The sequence below is a fragment of the Brachycentrus maculatus genome, unplaced genomic scaffold, assembly GCF_059751285.1.
Source record: "Brachycentrus maculatus isolate JH-2025_06_01 unplaced genomic scaffold, ASM5975128v1 h1tg000303l, whole genome shotgun sequence".
Taxonomy (NCBI): domain Eukaryota; kingdom Metazoa; phylum Arthropoda; class Insecta; order Trichoptera; family Brachycentridae; genus Brachycentrus; species Brachycentrus maculatus.
Genome location: NW_028281053.1, coordinates 334,892 through 353,031, shown reverse-complemented (window position 1 = coordinate 353,031; position 18,140 = coordinate 334,892). Strand labels below are relative to the sequence as shown.

Genomic DNA, 18,140 nt, shown 5'->3' with positions numbered 1-18,140 from the left:
TCCTTACTGTAATATCTGAATTATATTTAAACAATACTTAACACCAAAAATTATTTACCTAGCCCCTTTCCGCATATATCTGCGCATAGTACTGAATAGCAAATACACGCGAAAGATGTAAAAATTCACAATAAAAAAAAAACCATTTTAGGGTTAAGATTTTTTCTTGCAAAAATGATCCATTTCAAATATAGTGGACATTATAAGGGCAACAACAGTTTGACTATCAAAATATACCGGCGTCATTGATGATATATTGACAAACAGCGCATTTGGCAAATTATACCAGAGTCGATATAACGACTAAACGAATGTTGGATTACTTTTGCATTGTGTTATTTCGAATCGAAATCATGTAAAAAGCGAGTTCAGTGTATTTCAACAAAACATTAAATAATAAATCCACAAAAGCACCAATTAATATTACCACAAATGTTTCATTTTCCAATAATTTGTACTCGTATTCAAACCGGTGCCGCGTCGATTTCGTTTCCGCGACCGAGACAAATTGCTCGTCCGCCATCAAGTAGAGTTGCTAATGCCGCGAGCGGCGGAGGCTCACGTCTCGTACTTGCATATGACGGAGAATATGTCGCCGCCGAGCCGCGACGCCAGCCAGGAGTTCTTCACGACGGCCATCTTCAAGCTCTCGCACTTGAACTTGGCGTTCAGGTTGGTGTGCAGGGCGCGGCCCATCCCCTCGATGATGATGAGATCCACGTTCTTGCTGCGGATGCTCGTGCATAATTCTGGAACAATGAGATGCCATTAAACACACTATCTGCGGGAAGGGTAATTTTACCTTTTCACTCGACTCTTCGTAAATTGCGTGTAAGTTATTTTTACGCATGACTTTTGCGACATCTTTTGATCTTATATCAATGTATACAGTATGGTTCAATGTTATCACTTCTTTTCAGAGATTTTTATCTCTATTATGAACGCAAATCCGCCCGCAGATAGTGTGTCAACATTCATCGATTGATTCGGCAGTCACTTTGTGGTAGCATCTATCTACAGTGGAACCTCTCATAACAAGTAATTCGCATAATAAGCAAAAAAAAACGAAAAATTTGCTCCCTTGATATTTAACGAGTGATATTTCGCATAACGAATTACAGAGAAATGGCAAGTCCCCTTTTCTCGACATCAATTTGTGAACCGGGACTTCCGCGCCAGTCAAAACAAAAAATGTTTCACTTAACAAGCGTTTCGCTTAAGGAGTAGGATTCTGGAACGAATAATGCTCATTATAAGAGGTTCCACTGTGTATTTATAATTTAACTTTTACGCGGTTGATGTTGAGTTATTTACATACTGTTAGTAGATAGCGAGAGACTCTTATAAGCGTTCTATTTGTTTATTTTTGGTAGAGCGCGAGACGCCAAAAAACATTATAAAGATCTGAATTAGATTTGCGGTTACTCGTGATTAGTATATGACCCTAATTAGTTTACTAATAAGGGTCGGGGTTGATGAAAAAGCCTCCTGACGATAATGTGTTAACGCATCTATTTCAGGGCATTTTCCAGCTAAATTTGGCCGGAATGCAGGCAATTATTTGATTTTTGTACGCAGTTCGGCATACATTGGTATGAGAGATTGCATGTCGAGTACATTGAAGCTACTTTCATCCTTCTTTTGCAAATTCCATGATTCACTTCCATACATTAGGGTTGGAACTAGGAGAGCTTTGGATTCATTTGATTCATTCATTCTCTCCCAAACGCCGGTCGGCTGACTCTTCATGATCGTACTTTTGTCAGGTCAGGTCCAAGTAGGGCCCTTTCAGACCATTCCGTATTTAATTTTTTATTATTTTAAATTCTTTTGCATTACATAACATAAATTCAAATACAAAAAAATATGAATAAAATATAAAAATGAATACAAAAAAAAAGATCCCACAAAGGCATGGCCTGTGTGTGGGTATACAATATAATTTAGTCATAGTAAAGGGTATAAGGGGTATAGGTTTTATAAGTAGAACTAGAATAATAGTGTTAATATAAAATACAAAAAATACTTGACTCTCAGAAAACTTGAACTTGAACTATGAAACTTAAACTATGACCCCAAGCGCCCGCTAGGAGCAGGGCGGGGTGCGGAGAATGTTTACGTTAGCCCTTATGAGATTGAGGCAGGGGAGTCTGTGGCACACACTTGTCATTGTACTGTCATGGCGACCAGTTGAATAAACCGATTGCATCCTAATTACGAGTTATTATTACCCGTAATATTTTTATTTTTAAAAAATAAAATTAAAAACTTAAAAACATACAAAAGATGAAAAAGTAAAAAGCTAGCGAGCATGTACTACAAGAAAAAGGAGCTTAAATACGATGACGAACATTTGACAAATCTCTTGCAAAGACCCTCAGGATCCTACCTTTGTCTAGAGTAGTCAGGTCCAGGCAGGGCCCCCGCTGGCCGTTGCGCATGACGAGCAGCCGGCCCTCCTCGCTGGCCCGCGAGAAGGAGCTGCAGACGCGGCCAGCGCGCTCCACGATGCCGACCAGCTCCGCGCAGGTCGTGTCGTTGAGCGCCGGCTCCGAGTTGGCGCACATGATCACCTGCGTGTTGCGCCGCAGCAGCTGCCGCACAAAGGGCAGCACGCCCAGGATTACGTCCACGCCGCTGTTGTCCACGAATATGGCCGAGCATCTGTGGGGGGCGCCCTGGGGGGAGAAAAATACACAGATCGCTCACTCCTTTCAAGAACGTCATAAATCAAAAATTGTCAATTTTCAGTTGTACGTGCTTTCGGAATGCCCAGAAAATGTACTATATCCCAGCAAAAGAGGCATATTTCTAACTTAATATTTACCCGCTACAGGGCAGAAAACGTTGTTTTTGAATTTTGAAGAGAAGGTATGGTTTAATTATTTTTTTGAATAAACTAAATTTTTTTCAAATGGAGTAAAAACCTTCAGGTTTTGCCTAAAAAGATCTGTTGCACAGTAAAAAGTTCTATAAGTGGCTTGATATTTATTTTTAATACATTGTGTTATATTTTAAAACTTGATTTATGACATTCTTGAAAGGAGTGAGTGAAATAAGTTAATCTACTGAATATTGTTAACGCATTTCACGCGGACCGATTGCGACAGGCGAAAATAACGGTCTTGCCCTTATTTCTTTAATTTGTTATATCGCTAATTCTTCAAAGCTATAATCTTTCTTTTAATGGTTAGCACGCTCGGCTACCGTACTGGAGGTTTCGATTTCGATTCCCAGGGGGGGTGAAATAAATATAAGTGATTTTTTCACCCTAATATTTATTTAATATTACTCTGGACTGGTACCTGAAGCGGAGGGCTAATCACCTTTTCTTCATGTGTTAACGATCAAGATAACACTGCGTTTACATGACACAGTGCCCTATGCAACATCAGGTGCAGATGAAGGTTTGAATGAATGAATTTATGAACCGAAATAACAATGTATTTTTTTGTCAACTAACTCTTATGGCACACAATGGTGCATAATAATAATAGTGATGGTGCATAGGGCATCATATATGAAGGAAAAGTGATAAGCCCAGTCCTTCAGATAGCATTTCCAAGTAATATTAAAAATATGTACAAGTGAAAAACCACCTACATTCATTTTAGCCTTCCTGGGAATCGAACCCAGGACTTCCAGAACGGTCTTCTCCCGGCTCGACCACCAAAATACATTGACGTCATTGTTGGTATATCGACGGGCCACACGTTTGGCAAAGTATATCAGAGTCCATATATTGATTCTCAGTACCTTAATGAACTATACCACTCCCAGCTTTGTTTTGTGATTTGTCCATGTGAATCCCTGTCATACATTGATTTTCCACACATTATTCCGAGGGTTCGATGGCCTTACCTTAAGCCGTTGGAGCCAATCATCCAATCCATCCACCAGCCAGGGTCTTCTCTGGATCTTGTCCAATGCTTCCCGCAGACCAAAGTTTGAGTTTTGTTCCAGAATGTCCGATATGGCCCGCGCCCCCCAGTCAAACATATTACCTAGGAACAAACATATAATGTTTTGAATATTGAAAGCATTAACTTTGTGGATCATTGATATATTGATATATTGGTATATTGTACATATTGATATATTGATATATTGGTTCCTTATCGAAACCCAATAACTTGTACACTTTTTCTTTTTTATATATATGTTTAGTCATAAATTCAACTCTGAAGAGGGCAACAGGTTGTTGCCGAAACTAGTTGGTTAATAAAAAAGTGAGTGGATCAAAAAACAAAGTCTTTTTATTTCTCAAAATAACAAACATATAACATCGATTATTTCAGATAAAACACTTTTCTGTCACTGTCATCAACAGACCTTCCGTTCCACTAGTTTTTTGCAAAGTGTGTGCCGCGGCACACTGGTGTACCGTGGTTCTTTTTCTTCTAAACAAATATTCCGTCCGCCTCCGTAGTGTAATGGTCAGCACGCTAGGCTGCCATGCTGGAGGTCCCGGGTTCGATTCCCAAGAGGGTCAATTTAGAAACCTTGTTCTTGAATCACTAGAACTTCACTAGAGACATCTATTGGTGAGATGTAAAGAAGCTTTTAAAAATAATATGAATTATTCTATAATCATTAAGCAGAAACTCTTATATTAGTATGTGAGGTCCGAATCCTGGATTATAATCACACATGAGAAACGCCAGAAAATACCATTTTGATTTTTATTATTTAAGCTTATAATTTGACCAGATAAATGAAAATAACTCCTGTGATAACTATGAAAATAACTCCTGTAATTGGAGATAATCCAGATTTTGTGAACAAATATTTGGACACACTCAAAATAGTGTAAAAAAAGTACATTTTGTTTTATGCTATTATGAGGTAAATATCGGACTGCAATGAAAATATGGTCATTGATCTATAGAATTATATTATAAATTATTAATTATCATTTTAATCCTTTGTGGTAAAATATGATAAAATATGGTAATCTTTACAAATATATTTTTTTGTTTTGTGAATTGTGTAGTTGATAAGATGTGGTTTTTTTGTAAACAAAAGAAGCTTTGTTTGTAATCTTATCTAAGGAAAACATGAGATATTAATTCATGTATTTGTTCATTCAAATATCATGTGACTTTAACCCTTTAGTGGGTCAGAAGCCCTGGGACTTTTTCGTTAGTATAAAAACAATAATTGTTTCATTTAAAGTTGATACACCTACAATAGGGATGTTTCGCATCGTCTTCAGGGCAGCAGGTGGCGGAAAATGCTACAAGTCCAAATAATATTTAATCAACACCAGTGTAGCAAGAGTGAACCATTAAGAAGAAGGCGAAAATTAGGCAAAAAATCTATATTTTTTCATATAAAGAGGAACAATAGATGTAAATATAAGACATATAAGTAAATTCACTACCTGAGTAAGATCAAGAATTAAAATCATACACCCAAGTAACTTCACTGCTAACTTAGAATCAATGAGATGTATAAACTCATGCCTCTAGCGAGATAGCGAGTGTTTTTGCCTAGAATTTTCACTCATGAATTACATGAAATTATAGTAACTTTAAACATAAAGAGTAAATCCACTCATAAGTAGGCAAAGGCTATGAAACTTATAAAGTTTAAGCCTGAGTATTATTAACCATATCCGCTCCCTAGGTGGAGCATATGGAGTCCACAAACTGTCTCCAGGCTTTTCTGTCGGCTGCCAGCTCCCTTGCATCCTCCCAAGTCAGATCCGCGTCCCGAAGTTCTGACGAGAACTGTCGACGAATTGTCAGCAGTGGTCGTCCTGGGCGGCGCTAACCTGATGCCTTGTAAAAGAGGCAAGCTTGATTAAGGCTCTCAGGAGGCATGCGGAGTACATGGCCAAGCCAACTGAATCGCCTTTTCTTGACGACAGTTGTGACCAAGATTTGCTGCGTCCTACGCCTAATCTCTTCATTCCTCACAAAGTCAAACCACCGCACGCCTAAGATTCTCCGCAAACACCTATTCTCAAAGCTTAGTACACGGCTGCTCTGGGCCCTTGTAAGGTGCCATGTTTCACAGCCGTATAAGAGAACAGGAGCGATGCAGGCATTGTATAGGCGGCATTTGGTTTTCACCGAGTATAAATCCGATCTCCAGACAGCCTTCATACTGTTAAATGCGGACCCAGCGAGTCCTAACCGCACTCCCAGTTCCTTTTGAAGGCTGCCATTTTCAATCGCGTACACTCTAAGCCTGAGTAGGGACATGATAAACGGTGTTGCATAGTCCGTAGCTAGATTTCAGAGTCACTTGGACGTTAGGTAATCTAAAAAAAATATTCATATCAAGTTGAGACACCTATAATATTAAAACACTATGGGCGGGAAAGGTATTTCTGCCCGTTTGGTCGATTGATGCTTAAGGACAGGACGGGTATTTTTACCTTCTGCGCCGGTCTCATTTCAAAGTCAGAAATTAAGGAATTACATATTTAATCTTTTTAAATGAGTATTATGTATCAATTGCTTTGTTAAGGTCTTAACTATATCGTAGTCATACAGGAGAAAGTGACCAAGTGCATTGTTTTACAAAAACGTGATCATTGACTATTTGATATCTTACTAGCTTAATATTGCCCTGAAAAAGTCCCAAAGGATTTTAAACTTGGAAGTATAATATATTGACTTGTTGAAAATGACTAACTGCATTGGTGTTTATTTTTTTGCCGAGCAAAAGTGATTTAAATGGCCCTCCTGAACATTTTACATTTTGGTAGTTGGTCACTTTCTCCTGTACGACTACGATATGTAGATAATACGAAGTGTGTTAATAATTATTTTATTTTTTATAAGTATTTTTTTTTTACAAGGCTTACGACCTGTCATAGACTGGTTGAAGTGATCACTTTATAATAATAAAAATAAAAATAATTTTGGATGATTAATATCTGATACTGTTTTCAATCTTCTTCTAACCCATATCCGCACCCGATGGGGCATAAGTCGCTATATCGTATCGACGCAGTGTTATCTTGATAGTTGATTGCATGAAGGCGAGGTGATCAGTCCTGCGCTTCTTGTACCAGTCTAGGGTAGTATTAAATAAATATGAGAGTACTTAACACACGTTTCTTAATTTTATCGATAATACTTATCTCAGCCTTGGATTCTTTCTTTATATTAATATAATCATTTGAACATCTATCATACATCGTTTTGCCGCACGTTCGCCTGAGAAATTGCATTTCGACAAACAAAACAAAACTTTTAAGTCAAATAGATACATTGGGCCCATCTGAGGGTTAAAATAAACAATGCAGACATACATATCATGTGATTGAAATGAAATGAAAAAGTGACCTGCAATGTTGCCAAATTTCTTAACTGTTGGGATAGTCTTTATATGTAACAGGAGTATTAAAATTTAATGAATCTGCCAATACTATTAAGTTTATCTCTCTCTCTCCAAACAATGGCAATAATGAGTAGCTAAATATGACATTAGTTCTGCTCACAACCATTTGATCACTTGTCACAAGTCACAAATATTGGCGACCATAATCACGAGATAAGATCAGGAATCGATATTAATTACAGGGTTAATTAATATCAATTGATTATTATAAGGACAGGGTTAATTGATTAATATAAAGACCGTCAGTCCGTTTAATCTTCACATTCGTTAACAAAACGCCGTAATTAGGCGAAACAATTGTCACAATATTAATTTATATGTGTTTTTTAACAATAAGACACAACTTAGGAAAGAACGGTTCAACAAATTTATGAGGCGAATTTCGAAACATTGTTCTTGAATCACTAGAACTTCACCAGAGATTCTATGGGTGAGATGAAAAGAAGCTTTTTATTGAGCAGAAACTCTTATATTAGTATGTGAGGTCCGAATCCTGGATTATAATCACACACATGAAAAACGCCAGAAAAGATCATTTTCATTTATTATTATTTCAGCTTATAATTTGACCAATTAATTAATTTACAACATTTTGAGTGTGTCCAAATACTTGTTCACAAATCTGGATTATCTCCAATCACATGAGTTATTTTTCATATTATTTTTCGACATCTCATCATCTTCATCTTTGATGAGGTGTCAAAAAATAATATGAAAAATAACTCCTGCTAAATAAGTAAATAAGTAATTTTTACGCAAGACTTTTGCGGCATCTTTTGATCTCATATCGATGTATGCAGTATGGTTAAATGTTATCACTTCTTTTCAGAGATGTTCATCTCTATTATGAGCGCGAATCCGACCGCAGATAGTGTGTTAATACATAAATTAGAGAGCATCTCACCAGCTAGTAGGCCTCTGCACAGTTCCGTCCACTTGGCATCCTGATCGTGGATCGCGTCAATTTCGTCCAATCTCCCCTTGAGCCTGTTCAGGGCTGCGTCATTCTCCGCGGTCTTCTGGTCCATCCACAGGTCATTGAAGCCCTGCGATAGGAGACACGATTTATTCAAATCTAAGAGCAGTCGCATCGAGAGGCTTCCGTAACATCTGAAACGAAAAGAGGGGTTTGGTTATTGACCTGTCCGGGAGTACGGACGTAAATGAACGTCAGTGCGAATTTTCCTTAAAGGAGTATGGAGGTTAATGAACGGCGAAGTCCGCCTGTCAGTTAGTATGATGTAACTTGTATAGCAATGATATTTGTGTGTAATTTTGTCATAATTGAAAAATATTTCGAATAGGTGTTTTTTTATATAAATATTTTGACATAATTTCTATCTTCATAATACATCGATTTAATGAAGATTTTTTTTTCATGTTAAAAGAACCCACTCCCCAGAGAAAGTCGGACATCAATTTTTGTACTCCCGGAAAGGTTAACACAACACACATTCAGACAGAAGAGTAGAATCGATTTCCCATTGATTTTGATAAGAAAGCAGTTTGTAATGGTCAGCCCGCTCGGCTACCGTTCTGGAGGTCCCGGGTTCGATTCCCAGGGGGAGTCAAATAAATATAAGTGATTTTTTCACTGTAATATTTATTCAATATTACCCTGGACTGGTACCTGAAGCGGAGGGCTGGTCACCTTTCCCTCGTGTGTTAACGATCAAGAAAACACTGCTTTTATATGATGCAGTGCCCTATGCACCATTGGGGTGCGGCTAGGGATTTGAATTTGCTAAGAAATTGATACGAGAGAAAATGTTAAATATTTGGAATAGTCTATATTTAGAAGCAGAACAGGGAAAAATAATTAAAAAAATTATTCCCGTCTATACAAAATTGTTTGAATTTTCATAAAAAACATGAATTGAACTTTGCATTGACTCAAATTTTTACGGGTCATGGAGCGTTTCGACAACACCTCTTCCATTATGGAATTAGAAAGATTCTGCTTGTGAATGTGATGACATGTTATCGCAGGATGTCCTCATTTGGTGTGGGTATGTACAATTTTTGAACGGGAGAGATTAAAATTGGAAAAAGAATGTGCTAAAGAGGGTATTCAGTTGATAAAAATTGATGAGGCTATGGGACATAAGGGCGTTTGTCCACTACACGGGATTTCACCGTCCGGCAGGTGCTTTTGAAAAATGAAAACGACTACGACAGTTTGGCGTGATCGAATTTGCACGCAATGTGTTCACGCACCTATGAAGCAGGCGCGGTCCGTCACATGCTGTAGATGCTCCGCATCCCTTGAATTTTAGAGTAAAAAGATTATGACTTCTATCCGTAAACAGCAATACTTCAATTTAAATATTTTGATATTTCTACAGCGATCTTAATGTGATTTTTTTACAAAATGGCTGATTGTATCATGTTCGTGGGCTAGCGTCTAGATGTGCATATTTGATATGTAATACGTAGTAAGTACGAGTATAAACATTTGATGTCCAGCATCCCTTTTACAAAAAGTCACCGACTGCCACTGCTATGAGGAGCACCGATCCGAAGAAATATGGACAAAAGCACAAGCCAATCCGAGCCAATCGTGTTTTAAAACGCTAACTGACGTGCCGGATGGTAAAATTCCGTGTACTTCCGGATAGTGGACAAGTGCCCTAAGGATCTCTCGGATTTGGTGGTTTCACATGCTAGTACGCATTAAATTGATCTGGAAGAGTGGCTGATTGTGGCTGATTGTGGCGCCATTAGTTGAGTTGAGAAATAAGCAATATATTTATATACATATATATATATATATATATATATATATATATATATATATATATATATATATATATATTTCCACCTCCATAGTGTAATGGTCAGCACGCTCGGCTACCGTTCTGGAGGTCCCGGGTTCGATTCCCAAGGGGGGTAAAATAAATATAAGTGATATTTTCACTGTCATATTTATTCAATATTACCCTGGACTGGTACCTGAAGCGGAGGGCTGATCACATTTCCTTCATGTGTAAACGATCAAGATAACACTGCGTTTATATGACGCAGTGCCCTATGCACCATTGGGGTGCGGATAAGGGTTTTATTATTATTATATATATATATATATATATATATATATATATATATATATATATATATATATATATATATATATATATATATATATATATATATGTATTCATATTTTTTTTTTTTAGATATTCATCTCAATTTGAGACACCTGTAATATTGATATGTCAACCCAGTATCTAATGGAATAAATAATAATAAATTATCAATGACTTACACCTAAATCATATGGTCAATAAAATCATTTCTTAGTTTTATAAATAAATGTTCAAAGGCCTCTGTAATATTTCAAGATAAAAAAAACAACCTCAGAAAACACTATTTATGATAATTCTTGTAATCTTAGATATTTCCGAGAGTAAAAATTTATAAGTTTTTCACAAAACTAATCTTGCCGTCACAATATAAGCTTTATTATTATGCGACTAGACGCATGGTAAAATAAATTGTTTTACACATTGACAAATATACAGGAAAAATTGTAAAAGAAAAACACCTGTTTTTTTACCACTTCAGTTTATTTTATGATGACTAGTTTCGGAAGCTATGCGTCCATCTTCAGGTATAAATGTAAAACATTCAGACCTGAAGATTTACATTTAGACCTGAAGATGGAAGCAATGCTACCGAAACTAGTCGTCATAAAATAAACTCAAGTGGTAAAAAAACAAATGTTTTTCTTTTACAATTTCATCATGTCTTACCACAGAGTGAATGCCGAAAACATAAATAAAATATATAAAGTATTAAAAAACATACTTATTAAATTAAAATTAGATTGAAGTATATAAAACTTGTGTGCGACCAGACCCATCATGAGATATGGGATAGAAAGCAGAGCGGACACCATAGTCACAAAAAACGCGCTAAAAATGTCAGAAATGGCAAGAGTCCACGAGATAGAATAAGGAACGCCAGGATAAGGGAAATATGCGAGATCGAAGATGTAGTTAGGTGGGGAAGGCAACGAAGGAGATAATGGTATGCGCATCTGAGGAGAATGGAACCATCCAGACTCTCCCACATTGCACTGCCCGGCTAATCCCAAAGTAGGCGACTCTCGGGCAGACCACTAAAGAGATGGATTGACAGCTGGGAATCAACATCGCAGGAGGCTAACCCCTCTTGAAAACAGGCCACAAGGCCTATACCAAGAAGAATAGAAGAGACTAATTGGATTCAGGCTTTATACTGAAATTTTTTGGTTCAACTACATTTTATGATCGATAATCGATGTATGATCGATAATCCTGAAATTATCCGGAACATTGGTCTGTATGTTCCCGATAGTTACCTAAGACAGCGTCGGCATAGATTGTTTCACATTCCTATACACAGGACCAACCTGCCGATGGTTATGCCTGTAGGAAGAGCACCGCTATGTTGAACAATATCTCATTGGATATTGATCTGTTCCATGTGTCTGAAGGGGTTTTCCGAAGCGGGATTCTTCTACACCTTTAGCAATAGTTCTTGCATATTTTCGATTTTTGTATGTGTTTTAATGTATACGCTTTAAATTTTTTTTTGCAATGTTTATGTTAGTTGAATATAAATCTTTAAAGCTTTTTTCACTTCTATTTTATTTGTCCACCTCTGTAGTGCAATGGTCAGCACGCTCGGCTACCGTACTGGAGGTCCGGGGTTCAATTCCCAGGGGGGGATCAAATAAATATAAGTGATTTTTTCACTCTAATATTTACTCAATATTACCCTGGTCTGGTACCTGAGGCGGAGGGCTGATCACCTTTCCTTCTTACATTAATGATGAAGATAACATTGCATTTGTATGATGCAGTGCCCTATGCACCATTGGGTGGGGATAAGGGTTTGAAGAAGAAGAAGATTTTATTTAATTTAATGTGAGAAAAAAAAATCACCCAAAAACCAGAAACATTAAGACAATGATTGTTTCCTGACATAGTTTTTTGGCAACAGTAAATGATAGTTGGCATTTTCCTCGAAATTTCGATATGTATCTAGTAATCAGATGCCAAATTATTAGTGTCAATATTAGGGCAGTGTCAATAATATTCCCGTTTACCCTACCTAAAAGCAAGTACACAAGTTGACGACATCAACAAAGTATTGACCAAACATTATGAAATTGTGTTATCATATGAGATATGTATTACACATGTGACATTTGTATACATGTTTGACATATTCCAATTTTTAAAGATATATAGGTTAGTATAATGAATATCTAGTCTTCAATTACATCACAGAAATACATATTTATGATTATATTAATATATCAACAGGAATAACCCTTACAGGCAAAATTTAAATTGTAAGGATACATTTTGAATGTATGTCAATATTTATATATATATATATATATATATATATATATATATATATATATATATATATATATATATATATATATATATATATATACACAAATATATATATGTATATATCGTAGTCATACAGGAGAAAGTGACCAACTGCAGTTTTTACAAAAACGTGATTATTAACTATTTGACATCTTACTAGCTTAATACTGGCCTGAAAAAAATCCCAGAGCGATTTTTAACTTGGAAGTGTAATATTTTGACTTGTTAAAAATGACTAACTGCATTGATGTTCATTTTCTTTACAAGCAAAAGTGACCAAGTGACACTTGGACATTATTGCCTGTTGTAACAATTTTCAACGCCATGAAGTTATTTAAAGTTCTGTATGAAACATTTGACATTTAAATGTTTCTAGAGAAACAAAGTGACTAAATTCAAAGTCGAATGGCCAGAAGGGTTAATTATTGATGAAAATATGCAAAAATCAAGAAAGAGTGATCCATATAATGTACATGAATTAAGATTTGACGATATGTTAGATCTCAAATCTTCTTCTAACCCTTATCCGCAACTAATGGTGCATAGGGCACTGCATCGTATTGATGCAGTGTTATCTTGATCGTTACTTACATGAAGGCAGGACGATCACTCCTGCGCTTCAGGGACCAGTCCAGGGTAATATGAAATAAATATTATAGTGTAAAATCACTAATATTTATTTTCAACCCCCCCTGGGAATCGAATCCGGGCTGGAGGACAGAGCACCAGAACCAAACTTAGATTCTGAATCTGAGTCAGAATAATACTTCTTTACTTTTTGTATATTTATTAAAAAAAAGTTATGTTATTTAAAAAATGTATGTTATCTTACCAGCTAGTTTATTTTCCAAAAAAAAGTTTCTTTCTTAATTTAAATTAATAAAATAAAATGCTTTGAATTAAACTTTTGTATCTGTAACTAACGTTTCCGTTCTCATTCTAAGAATCAAATGTGACTATCTGCATTTTTTCCTAAATTTTTGCCAGGAAAAAGATACCTACTGCTTTAAGTAATTTTAAAAACTTTAGGATGTAAATTTTCAAAAATATTTTTTTCTCATTTCAATATTGGTAAACATCTCTTTTCACACAAAAATAATCACAATCGTGAATACATTATTTCTTTGTTTTTAATTGATAACAAAAGTGTAAAAACGTTTAAATGGCCCTCCTGAACATTTTACGTTTTGTCAGTTGGTCACTTTCTCCTGTACGACTACGATATATGTATATATATATATGTATATATATATATATATATATATATATATATATATATATATATATATATATATATATATATATATATATATATATATATATATATATATATATATATATATATATATATATATATATATGCACTTATACATTCTTCTTACCCTAATACAAGCCAAATGGTGCACAGAGCACTCACATCAAATTGGTATGATGTAAAATTGATCGTTAACACACGAAGCAAAGGTGATCAGCTCTCCGCTTCAGGTACCAGTCCAGGGTAGTATTGAATAAATATTAGAGTGAAAAAATCACCTATATTTATTTGACCCACCCTGGGTTTGTGTGTGTGTGTGTGTGTGTGTGTGTGTGTGTGTGTGTGTGTGTGTGTGTGTGTGTGTGTGTGTGTGTGTGTGTGTGTGTGTGTGTGTGTGTGTGTGTGTGTGTGTGTGTGTGTGTGTGTATGTGTGTGCGCGCGCGCGCGCGCGCGCTTGTGTGTGTACATTTATCCAAGTAAAAACAAAGATTAAAAAAGATTATGAGGTAAAAAGTGAATGAAAAACATGGAAATTTTCAGCAGATGACATTTTTATATTTAAATTGTATTGTTCTTGATTCTTGGAATCAAAGGTCGATTGAAATTGTTTTTATTATGCATATATACATATATATATATATATATATATATATATATATATATATATATATATATATATATATATTTATATATTTAATATTTATGTCATTACACATTTCGCTCACTCCTTTCAAGAACATCATAAATCAAAAATCGACAATTTTCAGTTGTGCATGTTTTCGGAATGCCCAGAAAATGTACCGGAAGTCCCAGCAAAAGAGGCATATTTTCAAATTAATATTTACCCGCTACAGGGCAGAAAGTGTTGTTTTTGCATTTTGAAAAGAAGTTATTGTTTAGTTATTTTTTTTAAATTTACTAAATATTTTTCAAATGGATAAAATACCTTCAGGTTTCACCTAAAAAGATCTGTTGCACAGTAAAAAGTTCAATAAGTGGCTTGATATTTATTTTTAATATTATATTATATTTTTAAACATTAAAAACGTTCTCCTCAAAAATCAAGTTTTTTGATTTATGACGTTCTTGAAAGGAGTGAGCGATTTGTTGTGGAAGAAACAGATTCTTAAAATATAATTTAAGCATGTATGTATCAACTTAAAAGGGTATCTTTTCTTCTGAGGAAAAATGGATTTAACATACTGTAATATTAGTTCATTCTTTTTTAAATTTTTAAACCCTTATGCGCACCCGATGGTGCACAGGGCACTGCATCATATAAACGCAGTGTTATCTTGATCGATATTAACACATGAAGGAAAGGTGATCAACCTTCCGCTGCAGGTCCAGGGTAATATTGAATAAATAAAAGAGCGAAAAAATAATTTCGTTTTTGGGTGATATTTTTTTTCTCACATTTGACCAGCCTTATGAACATCAAAACCCGGTCACTGGTCAAATAAAATCTTCTTCTTCTAACCCTTATCTGCACCCAATGGTGCATAGGGCACTGCATCATATAAACGCAGTGCTATCTTGATCGTTAATAAACGGAGGAAAGGTGATCAGCCCTTCGTTTCAGGTACCAGACCAGGGTAATATTGAATAAATATAAGAGTGAAAAAATCATTTATATTTATTTGACCCCCCCTGGGAGATCGTTTTGTACTTAATATATACCATGTGGAATAATATTTTTATTTAAAAATAATAACAATAACTTTGTATTTATAAAGTGCTATTTTCATATTATTTTTTGACATCTCATCAAAGATGAAGAAGAATGTGGAAGTCTGGGCATTTACAAAGCTGACGACCGTTATAGGCTGGTTTAAGTGATCACTTAACACACTCGTAACATTAAGCAATTCTACCCATGATTGAAAACCACACTATTCAAATTCTTGGAACTTCTAGACATATTGATAAAACTCGAAACACAGTTCTTGAATTCCATAGACTTCACTAGAGACACCTATGGTGGGATGAGGCAAGCTTTTTATTAAGTAATTAAGTGAAACCGCGGAATCGGAGAGAACATGCTTATGTTTGATGTTTAAAAAAAGCGGTTAATAATTTAATTCTTTAAAAAAATATGATAGTATTGGGAATGCAGTTACAAAAAATAATTCATTTACAAATTTAAAAAGTGTGACTCTAACTTCTATAAAAGTATGAAACCGTTTCATTTTATCGTTTTATATATTTACAGCCCTGAAAAATATATTCCCATTTTTGCTGCTAATTATGAAGCATTTCGAATTTTAAACAATAATTTTCTGCTAGGTCAAAAGATTGATTTTTTAATATTGAAATGGAAATTTAAAAAATGCTCAGACTTTAACAAGATTTAAAAAAATAATATATACAAATAAAAAAAAAATAGAACAGGATATGTTAAAACTTTTTTCCCTGCAAGCTATTGGTTTTTTGATAGGTCATGAATAAACTGACCATTTATTTTTGTTCTCAAAACGGGACATCTCCTATTTTTACGCAATAGTACGTATATTCAAGAAAACATGTATTTTTTCATAGATTTCATGTATTAATAAAAATAAAAAGTAAGTTGATAAAGATAAAAAAAGAAAAATTTATATTTTTCTGATGAACAATTTTTCAAGTTTAAGTGGGTTTGCTTTTAAATAAGAATGGAATTCATATTATTTTTTGACATCTCGTCAAAGATGAAGAAGAATATGGACACACTCAAAATGTTGTAAAATAATGGAATTCTCGACAGGATTTTCTTAAATTTATCTCAACAAACAACATCGCTTTAAGTACTCCAATTTAATTGTGTTTTTTCTGTCGTCCGCAACTTATTCATCAGTGAAAAGACTCTTTCTACAGGCGATACTCTTACATCTTTCTACCGTCGATTTTTTGCACTTTTTTAAAAATTATTACCGGGTGTTGTTCTTTTTTTGAAAACGGGGCATATCGACGTCCCGAAACTTTACTTTGGGAAAATGGGACATGCTTTCTTAAAACGGGACGGTCCCGTTCAAAACGGGACGTATGGTCACTTTAGTCATGAACCAACACATTCTTCTTTTAAGACGATAATTAAAATTTCTTTAAAAAAAACAATTTTTAAAATATGTAATTTTTTACTACAGTTCTTTAGTATTCTTTAATAGAATTGACCTGTTTTTATTGCACGACACACTTTTGACTAAAAATTAATTAAATTACAAACATGATTTAGGAAATATCTCACTTACAGAGGGTCTTTTCGAATCTTTCCTATGGCTTCCAGATAACAGGTCTTGAATTGTTCTGCTCTTATACTAGCAGAAGGGTCCTCCAGATTGCTTTGAATGGCATAATTAACGTATTTGTTGATCTGGTCCTCTAAACAATTCAGCCAATAACGCCGAGCTTCGAAATCTTTTGATAAATCCAAAGTATCTGGCACGTACTCCGCTGGGTTGTCAAGGAGAGGACAAACTCTGGCGTCGTCCATATTCAACGATTTTATAATAAACAAATCGAAAACAATAATTCAAATAACGCTAGCACAATTTAAGTAAACCGAAAGAATTCGACACGAAAACTTGAGTAATGACACTGTCAAAATAACCTGCTAGCCAAAACAAATATGCGCACTATTTTGCAGTAATGCCATGGCAAACCGAATTACAATAAAGATTCGTTAAATTCAAACACTTTTAAACGTATATTTATCAATGACTAGACTTATCACATCGCCGAAACAAAATGAAATAAGAAATGAATGCGAAAACCGCACACATCTCCTTCTTAACTTTTTAAAAATAATATTCACAGACTAACTATTTTATATAAAGACCGCCAACTACCTCGATTTTTTATGGCTGGAAGTGATATTCGCCAGCGGCCGGAAGTGACGTAAACGGCTAGAAGTACTAAGCTCCCGGCTGGGCGTGACTTCGCCGCGGCTGAATGTCAAATCCACCCGCCGAAATATTTATCATTCATTTTTCAGGTTAAATGGTATTTATATTGAAATTTGTTGTAAAACATATTTTCAAAATTATAATATTAATATTACAAAGAAGATATTTCACTATCTAAATTTATTTATTTCAGTGTAAACAAAAATAGAAAGGTCACGGCTAAAACGCGACATTTATAAAAAGAGTTCAGGCGATTAA

General features: G+C 35.0%; 1 protein-coding gene across 2 annotated transcripts; it reads right to left on the bottom strand.

Moving 5' to 3' along the window:
* Nucleotides 1–145: 145 nt before the first annotated feature.
* Nucleotides 146–17,788, bottom strand: LOC148304792 (4'-phosphopantetheine phosphatase). Of its 2 annotated transcripts, none has more exons than XM_088267697.1 (5): nucleotides 17,229–17,788; nucleotides 8,261–8,466; nucleotides 3,862–4,004; nucleotides 2,390–2,678; nucleotides 146–749 (listed from the first exon to the last, which is right to left on the bottom strand). In XM_088267697.1, exons 1-5 carry the CDS (start codon nucleotides 17,468–17,470, stop codon nucleotides 559–561), a joined length of 1,071 nt encoding a protein of 356 aa, XP_088123823.1. In that variant the 5' UTR covers nucleotides 17,471–17,788; the 3' UTR covers nucleotides 146–558. The 2 variants fall into 2 exon arrangements, with proteins under 2 accessions (XP_088123823.1, XP_088123824.1); XM_088267698.1 differs by having other exon boundaries at nucleotides 419–749; nucleotides 8,261–8,402; nucleotides 17,229–17,364.
* Between the last annotated feature and the right edge of the window lie 352 nt (nucleotides 17,789–18,140).

What these genes read in the sequence shown, in the direction of transcription:
- LOC148304792 (XM_088267697.1), bottom strand. Translation starts at nt 17,470, where the DNA reads ATGGACGACGCCAGAGTTTGTCCTCTCCTTGACAACCCAGCGGAGTAC. An exon ending in ATTGGCTCCAACGGCTTAAG is followed by an intron (nt 2,679 to 3,861) that starts GTAAGGCCATCG and finishes TTCTCCCCCCAG; the next exon opens with GGCGCCCCCCACAGATGCTC. An exon ending in CCTGACTACTCTAGACAAAG is followed by an intron (nt 750 to 2,389) that starts GTAGGATCCTGA and finishes TCATTGTTCCAG; the next exon opens with AATTATGCACGAGCATCCGC.